The 20,661-nt window shown below is 38.5% G+C and overlaps 1 protein-coding gene across 2 annotated transcripts in view; it reads right to left on the bottom strand.

The window, feature by feature from the left end:
- The window catches only part of CCDC129 (coiled-coil domain containing 129), a 109,521-nt gene that overhangs the window by 51,141 nt on the left and 37,719 nt on the right, over positions 1-20,661 (bottom strand). For both annotated transcript variants that reach the window (XM_018047120.1, XM_018047121.1), the window contains exons 7-9: positions 20,008-20,210; positions 15,651-16,225; positions 7,896-7,953 (exon numbers count right to left, since the gene is read on the bottom strand). In XM_018047120.1, the coding sequence (XP_017902609.1) occupies positions 7,896-7,953; positions 15,651-16,225; positions 20,008-20,210 (836 nt within the window). The remainder of the gene's footprint in view (positions 1-7,895; positions 7,954-15,650; positions 16,226-20,007; positions 20,211-20,661) is intronic.

Genomic DNA, 20,661 nt, shown 5'->3' with positions numbered 1-20,661 from the left:
AAAAAATAGGTTCACATTTTTCAGCTTCTAAATTAAATGTATGTTAGTTTATTACTATCTATTATTTAGGGTGCTAATGTCATAGAAATTTTTTACTGTGTAAGTAATCTGTATTTTTCTGTCTGAGAATTTGTGGATAAACCCTTCCCTAGCTTATCTTTGTACTTCACACATCTCACTGTGATATTTAGGTGTTCTCACTCATTTGTGTACTTGGCTTATTTAAATCAAAGTACGACTCACACATTGGCTTCCCTGGTAGCTCAGCTGATAAAGAATGCGCCTGTAATGCAGGAGACCCCAGTTTGATTCCTCGGTTAGGAAGAGCCCCTGGAGAAGGGATAGGCTACCCATTCCAGGATTCTTGGGCTTCCCTGGTGGCTCAGATGGTAAAGAGTCCGCCTGTAATGTGAGAGACCTGCGTTTGATCCCTGTGTTGGGAAGATCCCCTGGAGGAAGGCATGGCAACTCACTCCAGTATTCTTGCCTGGAGAATCCCCATGGACCGGAGGAACCTAGTGGGCTGCAATCCATGGGGTCACAAAGAGTCAGACACAACTGAGCACCTAAGCACGTATACATGACTTTCACATTTAAAAAAATCAGATAGTACCCAAAACCATATAATGAAATTCCCCAAAGTTTAATTGCTTTTAACACTTTCTATGTGTGATTCTTCTCGTTATACAGTTTCTTTCTAAATAGTATACTTCATCTCTATTTTTGACTCATTTTCAATAACATTATTGAGTGCTTAACATATTCCAGTTCCCTCACATGGATTAACTCATTTGATCTTCACGACACCTCTATAAATTATATTGCTATTAGTTTGCTCTTAAGGAAATTGAAGCACGGAGTTTGATTGACTTGCTTTAGGATAGCCATTTTAAGCAGGGAAATAGGTAGAATATGAATCCAAGTCCTTCTGATTCCACTCTAAACGATAAGGTTTAGCTAATTTACACTGCTGCCCCACCCCCTCTGTCCTTACATGTGTATGTGTATAACTATCTATCTGCCTATCACCTATCTAAACTTTCCTTGCCCAGTCTACCAGCTTTATTCCGTATCTTGCCAGATTTCGACTTAAGGTAAAGACATTAGTGCACTGTGCTTAATGTTTTCTATTTGCTTCCCCAGGTCTAGTATCTTTTCTTTTCCACCCTACGCTGTGTGTCCTGTATGGACTGAATCAATGAGCTTCCTTGATATCTGCTATCATCTTGAGTTTGGCCCTGGAGATGGGAGAACGGCAAAGGAAGGAGTTTGGAGTGTTTATTTTCCCTCCTGCCTCCCTGCCAACCAACCCTTCGTTTGGTTGCCTCCCTCTAAAAAAAGCCACAGCTTTCTGTGTAACTCTTCGTCCTAGGTGTTAGTCACTACTCTTTCCCCTGCCCTTGTAGTCCTGATAGTGGTCATTTCTCCCTAAAATTTCTAAACCTAGAATTTGGCACCATTCATTGCTGGTTTTAAGCTTGCTCATATGTTTATAGAAACCACTTCTCAGTCACGTTAGGTGCCATCTGTATTCTTTTTGGAGGAAAGTCCATATTCTTTCCTCCACCTTGTCTTCAGACTTTTCATTGACCACTTCCCAACAGATGTAATTCTACCTTCAAAATGTTCAGTTTGATATTTCCAACTTGTTATGTGCCAGAATTAAGCCTCCGTGTTTGCCTATTTGTTGATTCTCAAAGCTGAAAACCCATCCACAGCGTTTATACTGCTATGGCTGTGTAAACATGATTCACTGCAGTCTGTAGTTTGGTCAGGTGGCATTTACTTTTCTCTATGCCCATTGCCACCAAACGGCATTATATACTATTAATTTTAAGACTTCTATTTTTTATATACTACTCAAAAAGAAAAAGAGCCATCTGCCAATTAAATTATGACCTGCCATCAATTGTAAAATATATCTTGATTTTAATGAAAAATTGTTCATCTTGAAATTGAGAAAATATTCTGGTCAACTCTTCTCTTGTCTTCTTGACTGGTTGTTGAGCAGCTTTCAGCCCCAAGTCACAATCCATTTTACAGTCTGTTGTTATTATTCTCATGCACCAACCATGTGTCTTCCAACCGCAGAGGAGTCATTTCAAAGTTGTATGGTACAGTATTTAAGAGTACAGACTCTGGTACTAGCTGACCTGAATTTGAAACCTGGAACCCCTTTTTACTATGGGGCTATGGAAAGATACTTAATATCTCTGTCTTACAGTTTCTTCATCTAATAATTAGAAGTAGTAATAATGCCCAACTCAGTGGTTATTTTGAGAATTAAAAGATGTAATGCACATGAAATACCCAGGACAGTACCTGTCACACTGTAACTGTCTTCCTTAAATTTAATGGAAGTGCTCTGTGAGTGGTCTCCTTCAGGGGTCTCTTGCTGCTTGGTACTCGGAGTAGCATCTCCAGTCCTCCTCCAAATGATGGAGGGGCAGAGGGCAGGACCTTACTGTTCCCCAGTGAAATATCTTCATCAGTCTTTTCTCTCTCTGTGACTTGGCCCCTCTTAAAATACATGTGGGTTCACGAGTTGTGTAATTGGGTCCTACAATTTCCTTAGAAAAGTTGCATATACAAATTTGTCACATACTGACTTTGTATCTGATATCTCTCGTTTTTAGAACCTCAGTCAAAACTAAGACAGGACAAGTCCAGTTCTAACCACCTGTTACGTCTATATAATACACTCCTTGGATCTGTCTTCCTTGACATTTTTTTTTATTATATCCATTCCATTTTTCCACTTTATTCTTAAACAATTTTTCACACATGTCTCCTACTTTTTATTCAGCTATTTTTCTATAGTATTCAATCTGTCACCTACTGTCTTCATTGTATTTTTTGAATTATATTTTAATTTTTATATTAGCATTTTGCTTTGACTATATTTTTAAATGGTCGCTTTATAACCTCAAATTTACGCAGTGTACTTAAATTTAATATTGTACCATTTCACATAAGATGTAAAAACTCTGATCTGTATTGTTCCATTTATCAGCCTCCCCATCCTCCAAGCTAAAATTGTCATAGGTATTATGTTGGTGTTTGGTATAAACATCACAGTTCACTGTCTATCATTAGTCTGAAGAGCTTCCTTTAGCATTGTTTACAGTACAGGTATGGTGATAAGGTTAGCTTTCTTTTTTTCTAAAATTTCTTTTATCTTTATTTTCCTTCCTGAAGGACATTTTTGCTGTGTACAGAATCTGGTTGACAGTTACTGCCTGCTGGTCTCCATCATTTCTAATGAAAAGTTTTCAGTCACTCAAATTTTATTCCCTTTATATACACCATGTAATTTTTATGTCCCTGTTTGAATATTTTCTCCTTATAATTTTGACACTAAGTATAGTTTTCTGTGTACTTTTCATACGTGGGAATTGGTGAGCTTCTTGAGTCTGTAAATGTGAATCTTTGAGTGAATTTGGGAAATTTTCCATAATTACTTCTTCAGATTTTATTCCTGCCCAGTTCTCTCCATCCTCTCCTTCTCTGACTGCAATTTCATGTATATTTGAACTTTTGATGTTGTCCCACAGGCTCCTAAGACTCGGGTAATTTTTTTCCTGTAATTTTTAATGTCTTTTTTCTCCTGTTCTTCAGTTTATTGGATACTTTCTATTGGTATCAAGTTCCCAAGTCTTTATTTTCTCATTTAAAATAAAGCTTATCAGCTGTTTAGCCCATCCAGTAAGTTTTGTATTTCAGAAATTATAGATTTTCACTTATAGGATTTCCATTTCATTTTTATTATAATTTCTATTTTGCTTTTTAGATTTTCTCTTGTTTCATTAATTGTGAGCACATTTTTTCTTTGCATCCTTCAGCATGATTAGAATAAGCTCTTTAAGAGCTTTTCTGCTGATTCCAACATCTTGGTTTTCTCATAGTTTGTCTCCATTAATTGCCTATTTCTTGAGCATAAGTTATATTTTCTTATTTTTTTCTTCTATTTTCCAGTAACTTTTTAAATTGTACCCAGAAATTGTAAATGATATGATGTTTTAGCAGTCAGGAAAACTGGCTAGAATCAAAGTCCAACTGGAAAATAATTTCAGTCTTTTAGCTTTAGCTGAGATTCTTAGAGTCTTCCTCATGCCTGTTTAGTTTGACTAACGATGTGAGTAGATTTCCTAGTTGGACTCTGAAGATTGTCCTCTAGACTCTTCTTTTCTGAGATTTCTCCGCTCACTTTCCAATTTTTGTTACTGCCCTAAACTCTGTCTTCTGATTTTTCTAGCTGCTGCTGCTGTTGCTGCTAAGTCGCTTCAGTCGTGTCCGACTCTGTACGACCCCATAGACGGTAGCCCACCAGGCTCCCCCGTCCCTGGGATTCTCCAGGCAAGAACACTGGAGTGGGTTGCCATTTCCTTCTCCAATGCATGAAAGTGAAAAGTGAAAGGGAAGTCACTCAGTCGTGTCCGACTCTTCGAGACCCCATGGACTGCAGCCCACCAGGCTCCCCCGTCCCTGGGATTCTCCAGGCAAGAACACTGGAGTGGGTTGCCATTTCCTTCTCCAATGCATGAAAGTGAAAAGTGAAAGGGAAGTCACTCAGTCGTGTCCGACTCTTCGAGACCCCATGGACTGCAGCCCACCAGGCTCCTCCATCCATGGGATTTTCCGGGCAAGAGTACTGGAGTGGGGTTTTCTAGCTAGTAAGACTGATAATTTCTATAAAAATTTTTAGAGCGGTGTAAATAAACTCTTGCTTTAGGCTAAATGACTTAAAAAAAGAAAAAAACCAAAACAACAAAACAGGAAATTCACTCTGGCATTGTTTTATCCCAAGTGTTGAAGACTTCTGCGCAGTCTGCCTGCTTCTGGTCACTCTCTAGTGACTTCAGGTTGCTTTGTTGAGAATTCAGTTATCTGTGGGAGGGTTGGCCATCGGGGGTTACTTAGTCATTACCAAAAACAGAATCAAACACTGTGTATTTTACGTGAAACGAATGGTCACTTACTAGAGGTTGTTCTCTTACACAGAAGCAGTGTCTTCATACATCTCACTGAGGATATTAATTTCTGAGGATTCTTAATGATTCTTTGTAGTCATTCTTTCATTTGTGGGCATTTCTTGAAATAGCCTGTAATTGTGAACTACTAGATATTGTGGTAATTTTTCTGTGTTTGCTGATATTAAAAAGCGACAGGAAAGGTATACCTTGCCTAATTTGAGAGTTAACTTAGATTCTTTTGAAAATTATGACCATAACATGTACACTTAACTCTTTAAAACCTAGGTGAGCTCTTAATATAGATTTGTCTGCAACTTCAGTCACAATATATCTCAAACTCTTCAAGGATTCTAGAATATGAATGATTTTGTTCTAATTACACTGTTATTTGTTTCCTTCTTATATTTATATTCTTTGTCATTCCAGTTATAATTTTTCAGTGATAAAGGGAGGATGGTGCATTTGTGGCCTTGGGTCCTAAACTTTCATAAGAAATTTTGCTCATTTATTTAGGGAAATGCTTAAATACACTTTTTCTGCTAATGTTCAGAGCATTGTACATGGGTAGATGAAGTATAAAATGTCTTTAAGTGTTAAAGGTATTTGAAGAGTTCATTACATGCCTTCATCTATTTGTGTGTATCTGTGTGGCTTAAAACTACAATTTATTGTTGCTTCCCTGTTGGCTCAGACAGTAAAGAATCTGCCTGCAATGTGGGAACCCCAGGTTCAGTCTCTGGGCCAGGAAGACTCCCTGGAGAAGGAAATGGCAACCCGCTCCAGTATTCTTGCCTGGGGAATTCCATGGACAGAGGAGCCTGGTGAGCTACAATCCAAGGGGTCACAAAGACTTGGCCACGACTGAGGGACAAACACTTTCACTTTCACACATGTGGCTTAAAACTACAATTTATTATTACTTTCACAGTTCCATGGACTGATTCAGCTCAGCTATGCATTTGTTGCTTGCATTGTCTCAGGCAGCTGCAGTCAGATAGCATCTGGGCTGGAGCCATTTGAAAGTCTGACTGGACTGGGTAACAAGGACGGTGTATGGGATCCTCATTCAAAGTGGTCACACATGTGGCATACCTATGTGTTGCACTTTTCACACAGTGTGGGGACACTCATACAGGTTCTCAGAAGAAATGTTCCAAGAGCAGGTATCTCAAGAGCCAGGAGGCAATCAGATGGACTAAAGGCTATGCTTGGAAGAGGCACAGCATCACTTCTTCTACATCCTATTGGTCAAACAGCCCATGTGCCTTCATCTTTTGTGTAAAGTAATCTTTTGAACTTTGTGTCAATATTCATTATTTCATATGTGCATATATATATATATTATATGTGCATATACAATTTATGTACATATAATCCATTCAATACTTTGGCCACCTCATGTGAAGAGTTGACTCATTGGAAAAGACCCTGATGCTGGAAGGGATTGGGAGCAGGAGGAGAAGGGGACGACAGAGGAGATGGCTGGATGGCATCACCGACTCGATAGACATGAGTTTGGGTAAATTCCGGGAGTTGGTGATGGACAGGGAGGTCTGGCGTGCTGCAATTCATGGGGTCTCAAAGAGTCGGACAAGACTGAGCGACTGAACTGAACTGAATCCATATATATATATATATATATGTATGTATGTATCAAAGTAATAGTTTCCTCTTTCCCCATTAATCAAGCTAGTTTTACTTATTTCTTCTCAGCCCTATTTTTCTTGGGTTAACAACATTGGTTCTGAAAGTAATAAAATCACATTTGCTTTACTAGAATTAATATTTTCTCCATTAGGTTAACTTTCACCCATCTTAATTTGCTCTCTGAATCTGAGATTAAATGTAGATTAGCGCTTTTGCCTAACTTTCCGAATCATTTTTCAGAGTGACTGAGGTGACTTACATGGTATCAGCAGACCTCTGAATTGAATGTCAAGGAAGGCAGTTCTTACCAGCAAGGGGACCTCCAGCTTCACTGAGAATCATTCAATTAGATGGAAAACAGATGCTTATTTCTGTCTTATAAACCTCAATGTAGGTTAGGTGGTAATTACTTCGAAGAGCAGGATAACAATTTATGTAATCAGCAGGACCCTATAATTACTAATGCGTAATTTCTAAACAGCATTTAGCAAAATGAGGCCGATACATACACTTTGTAAGGAAAAAGATGTGTTTGACACCATACTAAATTAAATTTAAAATTTGCATATTTTCTTCCAGGAAATGCACAAGCTTCATCTGTTTTATTTTGCTTCACTAAACCCTGTCTACTTTTAGTTCTGTTATAGGATCATGGAAATGCTGAATCATAGTGATGGCTGAATGGCAGCATAAGACTCAGCAGTAGAGAAAGACTTCCTTCTCTGTTGTCTGGGATGATATAACATCAACCCAAGAGATGACTTGGAAAGTTACATCTAGGCAACTTGTTTTCATTGAGAGTGTAATATGATGGTTGTAGAATCACTTAATTTAGATTATAAGTGCCAGCAGAGAACTTAAAATTATCTACACTTCTCTCTTTATCACAGATGGAAAAACTAAGGTCCACTAAATTGGTATGACTTGTGCAACAGCAGGCAACTGTCAGTAGGAGTAAGAACGTATTCACTCAGTCCCAGTTCTGTGTGAAATCCGTTCCACTAGCCTATTCAGGTCATATAGTGTTTTTGTTAGACAGAACACAAACTATATCAGCCCCAGGAATATTGAACATTTCTGTAGTAATTATTTTGAAATGTACACGTACATATGCATTGCTAGTAAGTGTTTAATAGTAGTAGGTGCAAGTAGTAGTAATGGTACATATCGCATTTCCTAAACATAATTTAAGCTCTACATATTAAGAAAGTTGAGTACTAGTGCATTACATTTTCTTTCTGAAAGCTGAAGTTGTACACCTTGATGAAGTCTTACCTATGGTTCCTGAAGTCATGTCAACAGGATTGCTGGTCTCTTCTTCAAAGCTCTGGACCTGTGACACCAAAATGTATTAACCTTATTAGAAATGCCTTCATAATAAATTCACTTAATTTGTTTAATCAACATATAATGAATATCGACTGGCTCCTACTAAGAGGATTAAACATAATATCTGACTTCAAAAAGCTAGCAGGCTGCTGCAGGCAAGTGACATGTACAAGGCACTCATATCAAAGATTCAAAGAACTAAGGGAGATCAGATGAGGGAAAGAGGGGCCTCCCAGGTGGTCCAGTGGTTAAGATGCAGCACTTCCACTATAGGAGGGGTGGGTTCCATCCCTGGCCTCATGCTTGGCCAAAGGTTATCAAAGAAATGAATAATTGGAATTGGGATAAACGTTCAAATCAATTTGGGAAGCACTTTCATGTTTACAATGTTTTCACATGGATAGCTACAGAATCCATTACTCCATTCAATCAAGCCTCTGATGTCAATAAAATTTTAAAGCTTTATTCAAAAGAAAAAAAGAGGGGGGAAAGAGAAAGATTATGTCTGGGTGGGAGGAATAGAGACCCTGCCTAAAGATGTAAAAATGTGACATTTGAGCTAAACTTACATAATATTATTACTATTAACCTGCTGCTGCCGCTGCTGCTGCTAAGTCGCTTCAGTCGTGTCTGACTCTGTGCGACCCCATAGACGGCAGCCCACCAGGCTAGGAAGGTTTTATTTTTTTTGCTCCTAAAGAGCATTAACTATATTTGGAGAAAGCAAGTTACTTCCCATATTTAATTTTAGCTCTCTAAGAGATTTATTTACAATTTGGTAAATTTGTAGAGAGCAATTTAGGAAATTCATAACTCAGTTGCTATGTAAATCTTAGAAAGCTAAAAGAAAAGCTGATTTCCAAATTAACAAGGTTGAATTTATTTTAAAAATTCTTGTATACCTGTGGTGGATTCATGTTGATATACGGCAAAACCAATACAATATTGTAAAGTAATTAACCTCCAATTAAAATAAATAAATTTATAAAAAAAATTAATGAATACTACTCTTTAATGAGAATAAATCATTGCTAAAACTAAATAATAATTATTTCTTTAAAAATAATAACAGTTCACTACTGAAACTTGATAAATATAAAAAGTCAAAGAAGGTAAAAAAATGGTTAGTGTTAATATTTTGGAGTGTGTCTTTGCAAGCTTTCTACATTTATTCTGGATAGAGTAATGTACTCAAATTTTTTCATTCAAAATTTGGAAGGACCTTTTCCCCACATATTATAAAATTTCTTTGAAAATACCACCTTTAATGAGTACACAATAGGCTATATTTTGAGATACATTGATTTACTTAATGTTTCTCTTAATGATGGAATGTTTTCTGAATTTTGCAAACAGAAATGCTGCTGAGATGAGTATCCTTGTACCTAAATCTAATCCACCTGCTGATGCAGAGACACAAAAGCCACGGGTTCAATCCCTGGGTCTGGAAGATCCCTTGGAGAAGGAAATAGCAACACACTCCAATATTCTTGTCTGGAAAAATCCATGGACAGAGGAGACTGGCGGGCGACAGTACATGCGGTCGCAAAACAGTTCAACACGACTTAGCAGGTAAAATCTATTTCTACCTTTCATATTATTTATATGGGATTGATTTATGAATATCGAGGGCTGAATCAAATGATATGAACATTTTAAACATTGTGGTACACATGGCCAAAAATTACCTTTAACCCATGAATAAATAGGACATGAGAAAATGGCTCAGCAATGCAAGAAGAAATATTTATTCCTTCTGTTTTAATCTTTCATATCTGAGGTTATTGATATTTCTCCCGGCAATCTTGATTCCAGCTTGTGTTTCTTCCAGTCCAGCATTTCTCGTGATGTACTCTGCTTATAAGTTAAATAAGCAGGGTTATAACATACAGCCTTGACGTACTCCTTTTCCTATTTGGAACCAGTCTGTTGTTCCATGTCCAGTTCTAGCTGTTGCTTCCTGACCTGCATACATATTTCTCAAGAGGCAGGTCAGGTGGTCTGGTATGCCCATCTCCTTCAGAATTTTCCACAGTTTATTGTGATCCACACAGTCAAAGGCTTTGGCATAGTCAATAAGCAGAAATAGATGTTTTTCTGGAACTCTCTTGCTTTTTCCATGATCCAGCGGATGCTGGCTATTTGATCTCTGGTTCCTTTGCCTTTTCTAAAACCAGCTTGAACATCAGGAAGTTCATGGTTCACATATTGCTGAAGCCTGGCTTGGAGAATTTTGAGCATTACTTTACTAGCATGTGAGATGAGTGCAATTGTGTGGTAGTTTGAGCATTCTTTGGCATTGCCTTTCTTTGGGATTGGAATGAAAACTGACCTTTTCCAGTCCTGTGGCCACTGCTGAGTTTTCCAAATTTGCTGGCATATTGAGTGCAGCACTTTGACAGCATCATCTTTCAGGATTTGAAATAGCTCTACTGGAATTCCATCACCTCCACTAGCTGTGTTCGTAGTGATGCTTTCTAAGGCCCACTTGACTTCACATTCCAGGATGTCTGGCTCTAGATGAGTGATCACACCATCGTGATTATCCGGGTCACGAAGATCCTTTTTGTACAGTTCTTCTGTGTATTCTTGCCGCTTATTCTTAATATCTTCTGCTTCTGTTAGGTCCATACCATTTCTGTCCTTTATCGAGCCCATCTTTGCATGAAATGCTCCCTTGGTATCTCGAATTTTCTTGAAGAGATCTCTAGTCTTTCCCATTCTGTTGTTTTCCTCTATTTCTTTGCACTGATCGCTGAAGAAGGCTTTCTTATCTCTTCTTGCTATTCTTTGGAACTCTGCATTCAGATGCTTATATCTTTCCTTTTCTCCTTGGCTTTTTGCTTCTCTTCTTTTCACAGCTATTTGTAAGGCTTCCCCAGACAGCCATTTTGCTTTTTTGCATTTCTTTTCTATCTCAGATATGCAGATGACACCACCCTTATGGCAGAAAGTGAAGAGGAACTAAAAAGCCTCTTGATGAAAGTAAAAGAGGAGAGTGAAAAAGTTGGCTTAAAGCTCAACATTCAGAAAACGAAGATCATGGCATCCAGTCCCATCACTCCATGGGAAATAGATGGAGAAACAGTGGAAACAGTGCCAGACTATTTTTTTGGGCTCCAAAATCACTGCAGATGGTGATTGCAGCCATGAAATTAAAAGACGCTTACTCCTTGGAAGAAAAGTTATGAGCAACCTAGATAGTATATTCAAAAGCAGAGACATTACTTTGCCGACTAAGGTCCTTCTAGTCAAGGCTATGGTTTTTCCTGTGGTCATGTATGGATGTGAGAGTAGGACTGTGAAGAAGGCTGAGCGCCAAAGAATTGATGCGTTTGAACTGTGGTGTTGGAGAAGACTCTTGAGAGTCCCTTGGACTGCAAGGAGATCCAATCAGTCCATTCTGAAGGAGATCAACCCTGGGATTTCTTTGGAAGGACTGATGCTAAAGCTGAAACTCCAGTACTTTGGCCACCTCATGCGAAGAGTTGACTCATTGGAAAAGACTCTGATGCTGGGAGGGATTGGGGGCAGGAGGAGAAGGGGATGACAGAGGATGAGATGGCTGGATGGCATCACTGATTCGATGGCCGCGAGTCTGAGTGAACTCTGGGAGTTGGTGACGGACAGGGAGGCCTGGCGTGCTGCGATTCATGGGGTCGCAAAGAGTTGGACACAACTGAGCAACTGAACTTAATCTTTCATATCCTTTTTTCAGAGAAGTTACTTTACACTTGTAATCGAGTAGACATATGTCTTAACACTATTTTTATTGGTTTTGTAACTCAAACCAGTGTATACCATGTATGCTTTTTAGTATAATAAGAAAATGTTTTGCTGTGAGCATTACCCTGGAGAAAATCCACTTAATGCAATGTAAATTATCTATTCATCTATTAAATAAAAGAACAACAACAAAAAAAAGTCCCAATAACTTCAAGTGGAAACCAGGTATATTCCTGGGTCATTCTACCTGGGCCAAACTTACTAATAAATTTAAAAAATAAAACAAAGAAATGATGATTGCTTTGGAAACATTTCCCATCTAAACAAGATGCTGACTGGCATTATTTAATAATATGGGTAACTTTCTCACATGAGTTCCAGAGAGAAGTATCCTTGTAAATAAGCAACGGGGAAGGTTAAAGATGTTATATTGCAGATACAAAGAAGCACCCTAAGAGAGTCTACAATTATAGAAGTTTCATAAGTATTAAATTCTCTTCATATATTTGGGAATTAAGAAAGAAAGGAACAGACTTAGTTTAGGTAAAATTAAACACAAAAATATGTTGATTTTTGCATTAAAATTATCTACGTACAACTTTGTTGGAATCATAATTTTGAGAAGTGAGCCAAATATTGCCATATTCAGTCTCTAGTAGTACTTTAATGAAAACATCAAAGATTGATCTGGAGGCAATTTGGCTAATCAGAGTTGAAATTCTGATAGGTAGATATTCAAGTACATTGGCTCATGTTTTAAATGCCATGAAAATCTGCCAATTTTGCACACATTTTTTGTAATTAGATTTTTTAATTTGCCACTAAAAATGACTATTAAATCTGGCATTAGCTCCTGTTTAAGCTACAATCTACTCAAGCTTTATTTAATGATATATTGGTGTTGAGTGAAACAAATATTTTTTTACCAGCCTGTGTGATGAAGATGTAGTATTTTAAATATATATTTTTAAGAAAACAAAATTCAAATAGTGAGTTTTTTAATATCATTTTGAAGGATCTCTCTACTTTACATATACATATACCCTTTTACACAAATCTGGGTAAATATTAAAGAAATATCAAAAACAAAGTTGGCTTCAAAGTTCAACAGGATATTCTGTCTTTATACAGAAGCCACTCATAGACTAAATTAATATTATCAAATACTTATAATATTAATTTTACTCATCTACAAATGTTTACCAAGTTCCCACTATCTACCAAAAAAATATGTGAGTTGTTTTTTTTTAATTTAGGCTTTTGTTAGTGTCCTAGTGTGTTCTCCCTTCCCATACCTATATATAGTTATATCTACTTCTCTATCTATATATATATATCTTTTCCTTGAGTAATTGTCATAAATGAATATTTGAAAGTATGGCATGCAGGGACTAACATTCTTTTCTTAATTCTTTACATTGACTATGATGGTATTCATTTCTGCCTGTGCTCTCACACTAGATAATATACAATGAATTTTGTTTCTTTCTAAGTCAACCTAGTCTGAAGCAGAAGAAACTTAGGAAGGGGACAGCAGAGTGTAATGGGGCTTGTCAAGAGGATGGAGTTTGAAGAGACACAAGTACCCCAATGCTCATCGCAGCACTGTTTATAATAGCCAGGACATGGAAACAACCTAGATGTCCATCAGCAGATGAATGGATAAGAAAGCTGTGGTACATATACACAATGGAGTATTATGCAGCCATTAAAAAGAATTCATTTGAATCAGTTCTGATGAGATGGATGAAACTGGAGCCGATTATACAGAGTGAAGTAAGCCAGAAAGAAAAACGCCAATACAGTATACTAACACATATATATGGAATTTAGAAAGATGGCAATGACGACCCTGTATGCAGGACAGCAAAGGAGACACAGATGTGTAGAGCGCACTTTTGGACTCAGAGGGAGAGGGAGAGGGTGGGATGATTTGGGAGAATGGCATTGTAACAGGTATACTATCATGTAAGAATCGAATCGCCAGTCTATGTCCGATGCAGGATACAGCATGCTTGGGGCTGGTGCACGGTGATGACCCAGAGAGATGTTATGGGGAGGGAGGTGGGAGGGGGGTTCAAGTTTGGGAACGCATGTACACCCGTGGTGGATTCATGTCAATGTATGGCAAAACCAATACAGTATTGTAAAGTAAAATAAAGTATAAATAAAAATTAAAAAAAAAAAAAAAGAGGCTGGAGTTTGGTGAAATTTCCCATTTAGATCCTACAAAGTAGGCAGCAGACTGACCAACGACTTGCAGACTGTCTTGATTTTCTTTATAGTAATTTAACTATTAGCTTGGTAATTAAATAAGTTTTGCAAGATGAAATAAAACAATATACTCTTTTTTAGAGTGATCTTAGTTTATACTCAAATTAGGGTATTTTACCAAAGCTGTTTTTTTCTCCATTTATAATTTGTATTCATTTTTATGCTATGGGTTTTTTTTAAAGATGTTTTGATACAGGCCATTTTAAAAATCTTAATTTGTTACCATATTACTTCTGTTTTATGGTTTGGTTTTGTGGCCATGAGCCATATGGGATCTTAGCTTCCCAACCAGGGATCAAACCCATATTTCCCACATTGGAAGGTGATGTCTTAACCACTGGGCCACCAGGGAAGTCTCTCTGCTACTGTTTTAAAATGAGATTAATATTTTAAGGTTCTTAAAATAATTTTTGACATAAGATGTATGCATACAAAAATATAGATAGATACTAGAATCATTAACAGTTATAAACTGAGGCAATTTCTATCTCTTTGTGGGATGGGGAGACTTACCAATAGGCATATTCATTCATGTAACCCAGTCTTCTTTTAAAGTTATTGTCAAGTTTCAACATCCTACAGTTTCCTTGGTTGTCTCTGCCCCATGGCTGGTTCAAACTTGTCGCTTTGGCAACAGAGCTGTCTCCACCCCCACCGTGTTGTTGGTTTCTGTGTCCATCCCTGCCTGGCACTGCGGCTGCCTTGAGGTCAGAGTCTGTGCCCCAGAGCATCATGTGCAATGGGCTCACATGTAGAGTGTCTCACACTCAGAGGGCTTGTAGAAAGCTGGCTGACATTAGGACTGCCATATAAACATTCTACCCTACTTCCAAACAATTTACATGGAAAGAGGGGAAAGACTTGCTCTTCTCTACTTTCTTTGTAATTATTAAAGAGCAGAGAAGTGAGTGAAAAATGTGTATATATCTGTAAAAAGACTTAGAAGTACATTTGGGTAGGCCATCTAAATGATGAAAATTAGCACGTGTGAATGAATATGGGATGAAGGGGCAAAGAATATGTATGAAATGGGAGTCAAGCTATGTCAGTATTAAATCCCAAAGCAAGCAAACAAAATACTATTAAACCCAAGTCCCTACTTCTTTTGTCCAAGGCTCTGCAACAGGCATTGCAGAGGAAGTTTTTTAAGACATACTCTCTTGAGAATAAAACCTGGTCCTGAAGGAGATTTTAGTCCAACAGGGGAGATGTCATCAACACCCACACACATGCACACACACACACACACACACACACACACACACACACAGAATATTTACTGTAACAAGCTCTCCCTGCCAAGGCTGTAAGAATGCAGACAAGGATTGGTGGGCAAGCTTCACTGAGTGGGACGTAGTTGAACTGACCTTCAAAGAAGGTGAAACATGGAAAGTTAGAGAGCAGATAAAAGCATACTGAGACATGTAATAAGACACTGAGGAAAAGTAAAGCCAAAAATAACCTGTGAATTCAATTGTGAGCAAGAAAAGGAAAAGAAATAGGAGAAAGCAAAGGCTGGTTTCACGCTGGTTGAGTTCTGACCGAAGCAACAAGAATGACCTTAAACGTCTTAGACCAGATAGAAGTTTGGAATGATAGCATGTACTGCTGAGGGGCTGAAAGATGAAAGGGTTACATGAGGGCTGGAAGGTGAAAGAAGCCATGGAGAGAGTTACTTCACTTAGACGTGAACACACTGACCTCTTCCATTTCGAAGGAGTCTGGTGCTTTGCCTGAAAGACGGGACAAGCTCTTGAGTTTATTAGTCTGAATTGAATTCTCCTTTTGAGTTCTGTCCTTGACTGACCCCTCAGCCACACAGGAAGGAGGAACCTGCTTGGTCAGCATGGATGACTGAGGCCCCTGTTTGCTCGGAAGAGCTTGGGGAGGATGATAAGGTGTTAAGCTGTCGCAGGCTCGAGGAGACCAATGCTCTGCCGAAGGAGACAAATGACTTCGGGCATATTCCTTTGTCACAGCTGATACCTGTGCTCCACGCTCCCTTGGGTCTGCAGAGGTGATAGAAGATTTGTCTATTGTCTCCAGTGACTCTGATGCTCCCGGGTTATAATCCTTTCTCATGTTCTGCTTTGAACCTTTCCTAAAAAGTTCACCTATTCTTCTTCGATGTTCTTTGGCTTCGCTCACTGAGGTTCTTCGCACACCTTTCCCTCCACCTTCCTCTTCAGCTTTGCTCTGCAGGATGTTAACATTGTTCAGCAAAGACGAGAAAGCGCTGGCCACGTGATCCAGTATTTCTAGCTGTCGGAAACGACCTGAATAATTCAAGAAACACACAAATTTTAGTTTCAGTGAAACTGCATTAATGTAGTAAAAACTGAAGAGATTGAACACACTTGATTTTCAAGATGGGAAGGAGTTTACATTTCTGAAACTCAAGTTTTCCCTTAGTATATATATCACTGGTTACTGTGGACAAGATTCCCCTATATAACAAAGTGTCACTGTGTTATAGGGAAAGTGAATACCTTTTATATTTAGTAGAATATGCATAACTATATAGATGCAAATAATACCTATGTGTTAAACTGTAAAAACTACAGACAAGGTTGAATCTTGAGATTAATCTCATGTGTTTAAGTAAATGGCAAAGAGTAAACTCATTTCCTTCGTATGAAGTAAGCGTGAAGATTCTTCTATAGCTTGAGACAGTCACTATCATCATCATTACCTCCATCATCTCCAGCTACATCGGGGGTCCCCAACTTCTGGCTAATGTCTGATGATCTGAGGTATTAATAATCGAAATAAAGTGCACAATAAATATAATGTGCTTGAATCATCCTGAAACCATCCCCCTCCCCTTCCTTGGTATGAGGAAAAACTGTCTTCCACAAAACTGGTTCCTGGTGTCAAAAAGATTGGGAAGCACTGAATTCTACACCCTTCACCTGAGAGTGTGGAAGCATCATGACATATGGAGTCAGAAGGCCTGGATCCAAATTCCAGATCAACCAATCACTGGAAGTATGACCACAAAGTAAATGAATTAATAGATTCATGGTGTTTAGCCCTGTGCCTGGCACATATAAACGGCCAGTTTCTTATCTGGAGAATGAAGTAACAGTACCAGTCTTATGTGTCTCTCACATCTGTTGTGAAAAGCACAATGCTAAATAGATATCAGCTAAAATTACAAATGTGCTCAGCTCAGAAAGGGAATATTTGTCCTTAGTCTTCTAACAGAAGATAGTCATTAAGGTGAAAATCCATTTACCTTCCCAAGCAAGCTAGCTCCTCAACTTATAAGTTTTTCTGGATGATCTGTCCTCACTCATCCAGGCAATATGCAAGAACGGGCTTCATTAGTATGAGAGAGATCTAATGTAACAAGGGCTATTTTGGGGCTCTTTAGAAAAAAATTGTAAAAAATATTTTTGTATCTCCAGATAATAAAACCACAGTAATGGAAATGGAACACTTTTTTTTTTTTTTTTAATTACAGAACCTTCTCTCAACACCAGTGGTACATGCACGGTTGCATAGCTCAGCAGTGGTCAAAGGCCCCATTGGTGTAGAAACTGTTCTCTGTTCTGTTTGCACCATCATAGCAATGGTACAGACTTCTCCATTAGGAAATCATTGTGTCTATTTGTGTCCTTCACCTGAAAATGGAGATACTGACTATTCATCCTTCTAGTCCAATATGATGGGCTTCTTATGGAGGATGATGATATTCTGTTGAGACCTAGAGAAACTCTTGGGTTCCAGACGTTTTCAGAAACATTCTGATTACACTTCCCACTTAAATTTAGTTGTAAGCTTAAGAACATGATTGAATCATCATTCCACTTTTTATGATTGTGTTAGCATCCATTCTATAGAAGATTTTAATACTTAGACAAAGCCTGTCAATTTTAATTGGTTCAGGTAATTCAGAGAACATAACAGCGTGAAGTGTCGGAGGATTTTTGTTTGTCTGTTTGTTTTGCTTTGGGGTACACTGAACAATGAACCAGTTCTCATCCCTTCAAGTTTGAACTTTTTGTACTGACTTCAAATGAGACATACTTTTCCATTCTGTCTTTGGGACAACCAACTAATTTTATTATTGCTTATTTTGCATTTGACCTTCTCAGCTTTCTTGAGTTGAAAGTGTATTAGTAAGTGCTGAGTGAGAATAGTTACCATGCACTGTTAGCACAGGGCTAAGTGGTGGAAATAAGAGGGGGCCAGCAGTTACAGGATCAGGGGCCAACTTCTAGTTTCCCTATAATCCATGTGTCAATTTCATCTGTGAAATATTTACTTCATGGATCAGCTCAAACAGTCCTCAAATATCGGTAAGTGTTGCTATTCTCCCCAAATAAAGAATAGATCAAGAATTTTGCATCTCTGTGCAGCTTGGAGAAGGAGACAACAAAGAATGATATTAATTTCTTCTAAAGGTAAAGAACCATTAGTTTGCAACACCTGCAGTTTTGCATACTCTTTTTAAAAAATGTTATTGCTGAGATTTCTGACACCCATTTCACCCATATGAAAACAGAGGAAACAGAAACAGATGAAAAATCTAAGCAAAACCTCTGTTCCACATATCTATTTAAGAGAAACACTTCATTTCTCTTGACTTTTCTTTCAGTGAATTTATTTAGAAGAGTTTATTTCATTAATAGAAACTTGGCATGTTCCCAGTCCAGAATTCTGTGAACTATTCCATGGAGGAGATATTCTTCAAGGCTCCTCTAAGAGAGGTTCTACACGAAATGATTTTGAAAACACTGCACTGCACTCCCTCCAGGAAACTGAGAGTGCAACTCAGCATATTAAACAAATCTTGCAGTAAATAAACTTGTTTAACTGCAAGCCATCTTTCTCCCAAATTGTTTGAGCACAGTACACAAACCCCAAGAATAACCTCAGTCGTGTCCTAGACAGTAATATTTCACTGACCACCAGTTGGAAAAAAACTGTAGCATGCATGGTAACTATAAGATTTAAGCATGCATCAGTCACTCAGTCATGTCCTACTCTTTGAGATTCCATGGACTGTAGCCCTCCAGGCTCCTCTGTCCATGAAATTCTCTAGGCAAGAATACTGGAGTGGGTAGCCATCCCTTTCTCCAGGGGATCTTCTCGGCAACGGGATTGAACCCGGGTCTCCTGAATTGCAGGCAGATTCTTTACTGTCTGAGTCACCAGGGCAGTCTAGTTAATCCACAAATCTGAAGATATGACATATTTATAACTATCAATCACAGCTCATGGTGGAATAAGAGTGTTCTAAGCCTCATAGATGAGAAAATTAAGGTTTCACTTAGCGACCCATGATAAGCTTTGCCAGATTCTGGTTTCTCTGACCTCTGGGTATGTGGCTACAGTTTGTATTAGTGCTATTTACCAGTATAGTGTTATCTTCTCTGCATGTAGTAGGATTGCACAATGTCACCCTTTTGGAGTTAAGCGTGGCCACATGATTTATTCTGGACAATGAAATCTGAACACACTTGATGTGTGTAAGTTCTGAGCAGGAGGCTTTAAGGCCTGGTGCCAGGTGTGCCACAGTCGATAGGGTCACAAAGAGTTGGATGCAACTTACCAACTGAACAACAACAAATGGTTCTCTATTTCCACCTTTCCCCTGTTATCACCAGCCAGTATGTTCCAGACAGTGGAGTCAAGTCCATGGAAAAGGAAAACATGATGGAACAGATCTCTCTTCCTCCTCATGGACTGTAGCCAGACAGGCTCGTCTGTCCATAGGATTCTCCAGGCAAGAATACTGGAGTGGGTAGCCATTTCCTTCTCCAGAGGATCTTCCTGACCCAGGGACTGAAACTGAGGCTCCCACATTGCAGGCAGATTCTTTACCATCTGAGCCATCAGGGAAGCCCATATTCCCCCTCATGTATATAGCAATCCAGCGAACACGGAGAGTTATCAAGACATAAGCCTGTTTCTGTCTGAAGCCACTGAGCTCTGGGGGTTGATTGCTACTGCACAGATCTCCTGGCCCATCCCTCCCTCTTAGTACTGTGGTTCATCTGACATCTCATAGCCACTGCTGAGATTCTGATGCCAAGTGGTCCTCACTTACTGTACAAGTTAGGGTTCTCAGTGTCCATTCGCTGCTTTTGAGCTTCAAGAAAAACAGGGATGTTGATTCCTCTGGCTGCTGAGCCACAACCCAGGAATCTGGCTGGGATTCGAGTGCAGATGTCTGGCTCATCAGCACCAAACCCCAGATCCAAGAGAATCTCCACTGGATCTTTTTCCCAAAATTCCAGCCATTCCGGAATGCTGCAGTGAAAATATGAATATCTTTATCCAATAACAGTTCATTTAACCAAAAGTCATTTTTTTCCTAGTCACTTCACTCACTCAGTCTTCCAGATATTAAGTAAAAGAGGAATCTGAATAGACAAAAACAGATGGTGTATTTACTAGAGCTCATATATACTTCCTCAAAGGATAGTCCATTGCCCCCACTCAGGGACTGCTTGTCTGTACTTTACAATGAATTTACTTAACAGGTTTTCCATTTCACAACATGGAAATGTTAAATTAGACGGAGCAAGGAGATTGTGGGACAAAAACCAGAGTCAGTGGAGTCATACCCACAAAAAATGGTAGATGATGTCAATATGAAACAGAAGGAAAAAAAATTCTGAAAACAGTAGAATATTTTAAAAGAATATTTAATTATTAAATATTAAAATATAATAATTAAAAAGAGTATCAGTCTGGGGCA

The sequence above is a fragment of the Capra hircus genome, chromosome 4 (genome assembly GCF_001704415.2).
Source record: "Capra hircus breed San Clemente chromosome 4, ASM170441v1, whole genome shotgun sequence".
NCBI classification, from domain to species: Eukaryota; Metazoa; Chordata; class Mammalia; order Artiodactyla; family Bovidae; genus Capra; species Capra hircus.
The sequence above is the reverse complement of the archived record's forward strand: the minus strand, read 5'-3'. Positions and strand labels throughout refer to the sequence as shown.